This window comes from Perca flavescens, chromosome 6 (genome assembly GCF_004354835.1).
Source record: "Perca flavescens isolate YP-PL-M2 chromosome 6, PFLA_1.0, whole genome shotgun sequence".
In the NCBI taxonomy this organism is placed as follows: Eukaryota; Metazoa; Chordata; class Actinopteri; order Perciformes; family Percidae; genus Perca; species Perca flavescens.
Window position 1 is genome coordinate 6944552 of NC_041336.1, and position 10760 is coordinate 6955311.

General features: G+C 42.6%; 1 protein-coding gene across 1 annotated transcript; it reads right to left on the reverse strand.

The window, feature by feature from the left end:
* Positions 1-7128: 7128 nt before the first annotated feature.
* On the reverse strand, positions 7129-7875 carry LOC114556799 (heterogeneous nuclear ribonucleoprotein A0-like). Its single transcript, XM_028579843.1, has one exon. It carries the CDS (start codon positions 7873-7875, stop codon positions 7129-7131), a length of 747 nt encoding a protein of 248 aa, XP_028435644.1.
* Between the last annotated feature and the right edge of the window lie 2885 nt (positions 7876-10760).

The following is a 10760-nucleotide window of genomic DNA, read 5'->3' on the forward strand; positions in this document are numbered from 1 at the left end:
CTACTCAGAGCTAGAGGAATAGATGGCTCAGTAGAGCTGTGGCTATCTGTCAGCCTGGCTACAGTGCTGAAAAGAAACCTTGGGTTGTTCTTGTTTTATTCTATTAATGATGAGTAATAGTCTGATCTGGCCTTTCTTAGGGCCTTCCTATAGGTTTTCAGACTGCTCTTTCCCCACCCAGATTTTATCCTGCCAGTCTGGGGATTGAACTAGCAAACGCTCAGTCCCAAGCTCACATCGCTAACCTTTAGACCACCACTGCCAATTGACTTGATCATCTTCCTGTAGGTAAATTTAAAAAAAACTTAATTTAAAACATTTTGTGTTCCACTCTCTAATCCAGGGGTCACCACTCTTTTTGAAACTGAGAGCTACTTCATGGGTATTGAGTCATACGAAGGGCTACCAGTTTGATACACTCTTCTGAAATAACAAATGTGCTCAGTTTGCCTTTAGTTATATATGATTATTAATGATTAATGATACTCATCTATGTGAAGACACTGATCATGTTAATGATTTCTCACAATAATTATCAACAATGACTTAACAAGGTGGGAAACAGATTATATCAATATTCAATTTTAATTTTTAGAACAGGCCTGAGGGCTACTCATGTGCTCCTTGGGGGCTACCTGGTGCCCGCAGGCACCATGTTGGTGACCCCTGCTCTAATCCATTATGAAACATCTGAGATAATGATGATAAGTGCCCAACATAATTCAATTTTAAACGGGTATGTAAGTGATCCCGACTAGTCCTGGCTCACGGCGCCATGCTAACACCGATAACTGCTAATGTTACTGGCGGACCTGGCAAGCGAGCCACAGCTGTTTGTAACCACCATGACAGACCTATGACAGAAACCGCAACTTTGACTTCCTCATGATAGAAACAGAAGCTTTTTTGCCTTGACTGATACCGTAGTACAAATAAGTTTTGTACTCATAAAACGAGGCATTGGAGAGTTTGTAAATACACCAGGAGTTTATTTAAATAACACTTCCCTGATGGCTTCTGCTCTCTGCTGCTACCGCTACCAGCAGTAGGATGAGTGCTTAGGGACCGTCTACAAACTACAACACCGAAAAGAGATACAACAAAAACATTGATTAATTTAATGATTAAATAAGTAGTGTCCAAACTTACCTCAATAGTTACATGTCTCCTGCTAGTTGTACTACAGCACTTACCTTTAAAAAATAAGTTAAATTAATAAATATTTAAATTTTTATGACTGTTTATACTAAAGAGGAACATGTAATTGTATGTAACATGTAATTGTGAACAATGTAAAAAAGAACTGTGGGAATTTTGATAAACTTGTGATGGTTTGAACAATGTGAGTCTGTTGATCACAGTTTTTGTATTTACTGTAAATATAGTGTAACTTTATAGTATAGTATAGTAACTTTTTTCTGTCTTGTCAGGGCATAATCAATAAATACAGCTGGGATAGTTCAGGAACTGATGGATACTGGATTAGCCTGAGAGCTGAAAGTGGAATGTGGGAGTGGGTCAATGGTAGTGTTGATGTACTGACCGAAGAACCGGTTAATTAACCTGACTCGTGTCACTGAACCGGGAGAATCGAGTGCCATACGTCGATGAACCGACTCACTTCTGTTTTTTTTACCTCATTCGTGCCGCTGTGTGTAGCTGGTATTCTCTGCTACTGTGTTTGTAGTAATCTAGCTCATTAGTGCCTCCACTGGAGTGGTGGTAGAATCAATCAGGAAATGGGCTACCTAGACCACGCACCAGGCCACTGAACGAGACCGAATGTTACCTAGCAACCGGCCACTTGAGTGTAATGTAATCAAGCGGTGTCTTGTTTCTCGGCAAGTTTGAGTTATTAACCAAGCCTTGTTTCTGGTGCATCTTAGATGATTGTGTAGCCTGGGTAAACCCTGATGAACTTCCGGCAAATTTGAGTTTTGAAGTCAGTCTGGCGAAGAGCCCATTCAAACCCATTTCCAATGTCCTCAAAATCGAGGCACCAATCACAACCGCTGAGGCGGGCTTTACACCAATCACAACTGTTGAGGCGGGCTTTCTCAGTTACAACTGAGAGTGGGTCTGGTGTCAATCAGGCTAATGATTGTGTTCATGGCAATTGACAAATTATCGATGGGGAAGTACATCACATACAAATACACATTATCTTGTTATCATGTTATCTTGGTAGTTATGTTAAGATAAATGTTAGAGAAGCTAATATTGCTACATGGTAGGTAGGGCTGTCACGAAGGAGACAGCGCACCAGGCTACTGAACGAGACCGTAAGGACCGTAACCGAGGCTACTGCGCAAGTTTATATTCAAACGGGTGTCTAGTTTCTCGGCAAGTTTGAGTTATCAACCGATCCCAGAAGCCTTTATTTCTTGTGCATCTTAGATGATTGTGTACATAGAAATTCATAGGCTACATTATTGATAGATATCACATACAAATACACATCATGTTATCTTGGTAGGTATGTTAAGTTAAATGTTTGTTACATGGTAGGTAGGCGTCACCAGGAGACCGCGCACCAGGCTACTGAACGAGACTGTAACCGTGCCTAAGGCATGAGTCTATGTAATCTAACGGGTGTCTAGCTTCTAGGTCCCAGAAGCCTTTATGTCTCGTGCATTTTAGAATTGTGTTCAAAGGCTACATTACCAAGGGGAAAGTATTACTGTTCGCCAGCAGCAGCAGCAGCCATCTTCTTTGTTTTCAAGTAGCAGGGAATTAACGCGGAACTGTCGCAACTCTGCTGTCAATATGTTAAGCCCGCCCACCGACTCTATATAGGATGTGATTGGCCTGACCAAAGTTAGGTTTTTCCAGCTCTCAAGCCAACAAAGAGTTGCTAGATTGACCCATTCGCAGCCGCATTTGTTTTCCTGATTCTAGGGTATCAGGAAACAAATGCTTTAAGAAACGTTTGTTGTTAACATTCCGTTGAGAACAAGTGTTTCAGCGCCCCCCGCTGCAACAATTTAAAATTTAAAACGACAAGACAAACATTCAATCACTGCATCTCTAACAAAGATGCAGAGAGAAACACACAGAGCACAAACACACAGAGCACAAACACACAGAGCACGTTTACCTGCCCCACCAGGAACCAAGACTTGATTACATTAGACTTGAGCGGTTGCGGTTACATTCGGTCTCGACATACTATTTACACACTCATACTGACCGACACTAGACTCACGCTCTGGCCATGGTTACATTTGGTAGCCTGGTGCGCGGTCTCCTCATGACAGTCTAACTACCATGTAGCAACATTCACTTTTAACATTTAACTTAACATCACTACCAAGATTACGTGTATTTGTATGTGATGTGGTCTTTCGAATCGGCTTTAGCCACGACTCTGGAAGACTTGGAGTTAAACACTCAAGTCATACTTAAAAAAGGAAGATGTGTTCAGAGTTTTCCCGACCTGACACAGCCCCTCGGATTGAGACCTGCCAATGGTGAGTTCCCAGACCCAACATCTTGATGGGTCTGGCTTGTCAGGCTAGTAGAATATTGTAGTTTATACGAAACATTACAGTGATCATTCATGTCCCGGGATAAAAATGATTGTTTGCCTGTTTGACATCGTTGTCATGACAACTTTTACAGCCAGCAAGCATTTAAATATAATAATACTGAGTTACAAGCTATGTTACACGTTTGATATTACCGAGTTATAGGTCGGCTGGTCTTCACGTTCAATATTAACGAAACCAAACTTTCATAGCGAGTTCAGGGTCAGCTGGCTGACCCAATCCAGCATGAAGCCCTTGTGTTTGATTTTCACAGAGACCGTTGGAGTTGTGAAGAGTAGAAATGTTAAACGCCACTATGACACAAAGCACAAATATTTCTAACAACAATATCCTCACAATAAAGAGGTGAGAACAACACAACTTTGCCAGTTAAAATTTTCCTATGAATGAACTAACATGTTTTTTGTGAGATCTGTGACACAGCAAGAGAGTGCTACTGAAGCCTTACTCCGAGTAGCCTGGGTTCTGGGCAAAAACAAAAAGCCATTCTCTGATGCAAAGATAGTTAACAAATATCTAACTGAGATAGCTGAGGCTCTGTTTGAGGGAAAAGACAGACAGGAGAAATTCAATACAATTCCATTATCCAATGACACTTCGACCAGGAATACAGAGCTGCTTGCTGATGACCTAGTTGAGGAGTTAACTGATGACATAAAGGACGCACGGTGCATTTCACTTGCGGTGGATGAGTCATCAGACAGCACGGACGTGGCCCAGTTATGTCTTTGTCAGATACTTCAGCAAGGTAAAGGGGGAATTCTGTGAAGCCATAATGCAGATTCTTAATAAAAGGGGAATTGATATCAACAATGTTGTTTCTATTGCAACTGATGGGGCTCCAGCCATGATGGAGAAGGGAGCTGTCCACTGTATAATACACCAGTGAGTGTTGTGTGCCAGTCTTGGAAAAGAATATTCAGATGTAATGGAGACTACTATGAAGCTACCTGAGAGCCTCCTCTGCCCTTCAACACTGTCTTCTGCAAGCATTCCTCACTGAAGTAAGTATTAATCTTGACAACAACTCTGTCACTTGTTCTCAACAGAATCAATCAATCAACGTTTATCTAAATAGTGCTTGAATCAATACAGTTTTTTTATTCTGACTAAAGGAGAGGACTTGAGACGTTAACCAAACAACAACTCTGTCATGATTTTAAAGCAGAACTAAAAACCACACACATTTCGGAGAAATATAAATTGGTACACTGTTAACTTTATCATTTCCCTTACAGCCTTCACACAAGCTCTGTTCCTTCCTAAAAAGATGAATGTTTATTTCTGCTGGTGAGATATTATAATATATAATAATAGAATGAAACTTTAAGCATCTCTCTTTCGTGCAACAGTATGTTGTATTATTATTTTTCATAATGCATGATGCTTTTGAAGAACACAATGGCAGCAAAAACTTTTGAAATGGCAAAATATATTAATTCATTAGAGACAATGCAGACAGTAATGTCCAATAGACTTCCCCTTCACAGCAACACGTTATTATTAGCTGCAGAATTGCATAAACCGTGAGGCAGAAGTCCAGTAAAGAGGATCACAGCGGAGCAGACGGCCTCCTAACAGCCTTCATACAGGACTGCAGCAGGACTTTAAAGGGGTGATAGAATGCAAACCTGAGTTTACCTTGTCATAGTTGAATAAAGACAGTTCGGTGGGTAAAAGTTTTTCAAGGATATTGAAAACGAACTACGGTGGTAAATGCAGTGTTCCATGCTGTACAGGGAATGCTGACACTTTTCACATTTCATTGTGAGCTGCCGGTCGTGGTGCTCCAGGTAAGCGGCAGTTGGTGGTTCAGTTACTCCAGAAAAGGTGACTGTGTGCTGGGTACAGACCAGCGCGAGCTGCCGGTCCCAGTGAGTGCTATTGGCCATTGCATCTTTGCTCCTCAGCTTTGCTCGTTACCAACCAATCAGCGTGCAGCTCATCTAAATATTCATGAGCATACCCTATGCAGAGACCTTCAGGAACAGTGTGAAATACCCTATATAATCATTCTATCACAGCAACACATTATTAGCTGCAGAATTGCATAAACCGTGAGGCAGAAACACAAACACAAACACATAAGACTATACCGTCTTAGAAAGCATGATTACAGACCTGAAGCGAAACAAACAAACCAACTGCTGACACAAACGGTAAGTTGTAAATGTAAAATAATTTGAAAATAATTTTCCTTCTATTACTTTTTTTGGGGGGCTTTTCCCTTTATTAGAAAGTGGATAGATATGAAAGGGGGAGAGAGATGGGGGATGACACGCAGCAAAGGGCAGCAGGGCGGATTCGAACCGCATACACTTTGCTTCTCTCATCTACACAGACGGAGCAGTTTCCATTTTTGCAAACCATACAAAATTACAAGGGAAACTATTACTGAAAATGCGCTTCAGGTGTTTGGATAGGTCAGGATGCACTTTACAGTACAGTCCTCAAAAAGTCGCACAATTCTTTGTGGCTTGTTGTGTTTTACACAACATTTCCATGAATCATGGATGTGTTGATGACATAAATGAGGAAATATTAGAGGACTTAAGGAGACGTGTTGTTGAACTACGGTGGGATTGGACACTCTGGATCTGGTCCGGGAGTGGCAATGCGCTCCTGGTGGAGCAGGTGGACGGAGATGGAGTGGACGGAGGAGGAAGGGGCACAACAGGAGCAGGTGGTGCGTTTGGAGTCCCACGCTCCATGGCTGCAGGATTCCTCTCCAGACTTGAGGAGATGCGCCCGAGAGGCCGCAGCAACATCGTTACCTGGTCAAGACGGTATTTATTACTTTGCTGCATCCTGGACAGCTCCTGCTGGCGTGCGCCAGGCAAATCCGCCGTTATAATAGCAATCCGCCATGGAACAATCGCGCCTGCTCTTAAAGGGAACCCAAACCACACCTAGCTGCTTCAGAACAACCCATTTTAGATTTGCGTTGGGCGCAAGACTAATTTATCCCACCGGTATAATAGCAACAGCTCCTGTTTCAACTACTGGACAGCTCCCTTCTCCATCATGTCTGGAGCCCCATCAGTTGCAATAGAAACAACATTGTTGATGTCAATTCCCCTTTTATTAAGCATCTGCAATATGGCATAGATGTCCTCTCCTCTTGTGTGGCAAAGTTGGATGAGGCCCAGCAAGTCTTCACAGAATTCCCCCTTTACATTGCTGAAGTATCTGACAAAGACATAACTGGGCCTCATCCGTGCTGTCTGCTGACTCATCCACTGCAAGTGAAATGCACCGTGCGTCCTTTATGTCCTCAGATAACTGTTCAATTAGGTCATCAGCTACCCGAGATCTGCCCACAAAGCTACTTGCGTTTCACGTTTGATACTTTTCAGATCGTTAAAATAGGGCCCTAGAACTTATATAGTAAACAAACTATTTACATTTTTTCAAAAAAGGCCCAGACTTGTGCCAATCCTCCAAACAGCAATGCCATTTTTCTCTTTAGAACGGTTTATGGCCCTGACACACGAACCCGACGGCAGTTAGCAAGATGGTCAGTACGTTACCCATAGTCCAATGTAAACACCACTGTCCTGGTTACTTTCTCCAATTCAGTTCATGTCTCCAACAACCAGCAACCCTTGGTACCACAGGAGCAATTTAAGGCATGAAAGACAGAGGAATAAGGGATAACTAAGAAATTATTAAGTATCTGGTTGGGATATGCTCCCTCGTCGTATCCCCCATATCCTCCACCGCTAACACCGTTATAGCCCCCACCATAACCTTGCATCCCCCTTCCTTGACCTCTTCTGCAGCCACCGGTGCACATCTCCTGCTTGGTCAGAGCTTTCTTCACCTCCACCTTGTTTCCAATGATGACGTGGTACTTTGCCAGCACCGCTTTGGTGGCGGAGTCAGTGTCCTCGAAGAAGACAAAGCCAAAGCCCCTCTTCCTGCCAGTCTGCTCGTCAGAGATGATCTCAGCCTTCTCCACCACGCCGAACTGGGAGAAGTACTCGGTCAGGTTGTCCGCCTCAATGTGGTCTTTTACACCGCCGACAAAAACTTTCTTAATGTTGCCGAGGATGTCAGGGTTATTAGCAACTTCTCGTGCTATGGCCCTTTTCAATTCCACGTTGCGGCCTTTGACGACATGTGGCTTAGCCGCAATTGCGGAGCTGGCCTCCTCCGGCATCAAGTAGGTGATAAAGCCGAAACAGCGGGACCGGCCAAGCTGCTGGTTCATGACCACAACACAGTCGTTGAGCATGCCAAACTGTTCAAAATACTTATGGATGCCATCTTCTGTGGTCTCGATGTTGAGGACTCCCACAAAAAGCTTAAAAAGCTTGGTGGCCATGATTAAACTTCTTCTAGACACATCTGCTTTCTGTTCTGCCACCAACTCAGCCTGTGAACTGGCTAGCTGATTTGAAAACAGAGAGTATGGCACCTCCAAACAGTCTGGTTCTACTGCCTCCGACCTAGGTCGACTGGCAGCTCGGGTAACTGCACAGGCTGGAAAAATGTCATTTGAGACATTTGTGGCCTCGCTGAGGGTGCTACAACTGAGGAACCAGTTGGCGGCTTCATGACATTAGGCACCCCGACAGCCCACACTTTATCCCCAGCTAAATCAGTTCCCTAAATCATATGAACACCCACAACAGGCAACTGAGGCCAGATGCCCACTGACACCTCCCCCTGGACAAGACGGCACAGAACACATCGAACAGACTCGTGTCACCGACCTCACCACACTGTCCAACGGCTGATTATTGGGTTGGTGTGTCAGGGCCTTTAGTATAGAGGATCTTTGGTCATATCATGACCATTCTGCCCTCAGGGGATTACTATTCACTATATAGGATCTTTGTTTCATCGGCAATGATGGACTAGCCTTCTATTGGTTGATAATACCTAAACAAGATTTTGAATTGTATGTGTTAGAGGTATGGTGTGTCTGACTACTGACACCAGCATTTAGGAAAATACAGTGACTGGCCTGAAGGGGCACTAAACTGGTAATTATGAATAACTTTAAATGTGCTTTGATTCTTCATTCTTAGAGATGCAATGCTTTTATTTCCTGTTTCTATGTGACATTTTATATTGTTGCCACAGATAAGCAAACAGCCAACATTGAATGAAAAATCTGTCACGTTGTTTTTTTTTTTATGTTTTTTGGAAATGTCAGCACAATTTAATCAGCTGAGGAGGAACAACCGTATTCAGGATGCTGTAACATGTTTAATCCAGATGAGACAGAAGCAGATCTGGTCTCAGTGTGTTCGCTGCATTTAGAGTTTACATGTTCCCTCATGTTCACATGGGTTTCCTTCCCCAGTCCAAACATGGCCAGGTCAATCTGTTTCTGCCTTTCATGTAGTGCATGCTGGGATATGCTCCTGTTAACAGACATAAGCAGGTACAGGGGAGGAGAGATGGATGTTTGTTCTCAGTGTGATGAACAATGAACATCTATGTGAATACTTATCCATTTTTTTAAAAATCATTGTTGCTTGCATTGAAAGGAGCCAGTTGAGGTGGTTTGGGCATTTGGTAAGGATGGGCGCCTCCCTAGGGAGGTGTTCCAGGCATGTCCAACTGGGAGGAGGCCTCGGGGAAGACCCAGGACTAGGTGGAGGGATTATATCTCCACCCTGGCCTGAGAATGCCTCGGGATCCCCCAGTCAGAGCTGGTTAATGTGGCTCGGGAAAGGGAAGTTTGGGTTCCCCTGCTGGAGCTGCTGCCCCCGCGACCCAACCCCGGATAAGCGGACGAAGATGGATGGATGGATCTTTGCTTGGGAAAAGATGCTGCAGACACACAGTGTGGGTTAACACCATAAAAGGAGAAGACTTGAGACCAAACATCAACTATTTCACAACTTCAAAGCAGAACTAAAAACCACACACTTTTCTGAGAAATATAAATTAATACACTACAATTAATTTCCCTTACAGCCTTCTGAAGTAGAAGTCCAGTAAAGAGCATCACAGCAGAGCAGACAGCCTCCTAACAGCTCTCATACAGGACTGCAGCAGGACTTTAATCATTTGTTCAGGATGAACAGAAATCCACAGGACATTGGTACTTATCCTGTTTATGTGTCTGTATATAAAACTATTATATGTATTTATGTACCACAACGTTGTCTACATTTGTGTTTGATGTTTATCTTTCAGAGGAAATCGATGAAGAAGAAGATAACTATGTTATTGCTCCAGCCTGGACTGTGGATAAAGCAGCAGCCCCTCCAGGTACATTTCACACATTTAATATTGTTAAACGTGAGATTTATTTATCAGTCACAAAAAATGTGATAATGATGAAAATATGAGTGTTTAAAAGCTCAGCTCCTTTTTTTCCCTGTAGGACTTCAAATGTATTCAGATCACCTTTGATTGTTAAATCAACATCAACTCAAATGAGTTCTTCTTTTTCTCTCAGACCAGAGGTCTCTCTTCTTCTCTCAGTCTTTTCCACCGATAGCAGTGTGTTGGCTGATACTGTTAGTCATCATGGGCCTTCGTATCTACTGTGAGTACCACTGTCTTAGCTTGTTGTTGGTAGTCCTTATTTAAAGGACAGGTTTACATATGCACATAGAAACAGTTTTCTTGCTGTAATACTTCTCCTCTTCATGCTCTGTTTAAAGATGTATTCAAAGGTTTATCAGAAGCTAACATGAGGCTTCAGCAGTCTGAGTTAGAGAAATCAAGTGTTTCATCTAATGTTACAAATGTTTTAGTACAAAGTTCATTCTGTTTTCCCAGACACGATTTCTGCAGGAGAGTGATAGAAACGCAAAGAGGACATTTAATGATAATAACTTATTTTGACAGACTTATACTAAAGTAGCGCTGTGGACTTTGTCCTCTATCTCTTACATTGGAAGTGCATCAGAAAGGGATTTCTTATTCACCAGAATGAACAGGAGGAATGATCAGAGCAAGATAACCCAGTTTCAGTGTTCATATACCACCGAACTGTTCATAAGATAGATTTGAAACACGTGAATCCATCCTGTAATGGATGGATGTCTATTATTATAATGTAAACAAGGTGCATGACTAATACAAAGAAATTTCATTATCACTATAATTAAGAAGCTAATTTTCATTTTGCAGTTGATACACTAAGTCATCAGAGTGATGAAAGTGAGCTGATGGCTGACAATCATAACCTGACAAACCTCAACAACAAACTCAGCTTAGACAATGAAAAGTTGAGGAGGAACA

Excerpts from the sequence above, each read along its gene's own strand:
- LOC114556799 (XM_028579843.1), bottom strand. The coding sequence starts at position 7,875 with ATGGCCACCAAGCTTTTTAAGCTTTTTGTGGGAGTCCTCAACATCGAG.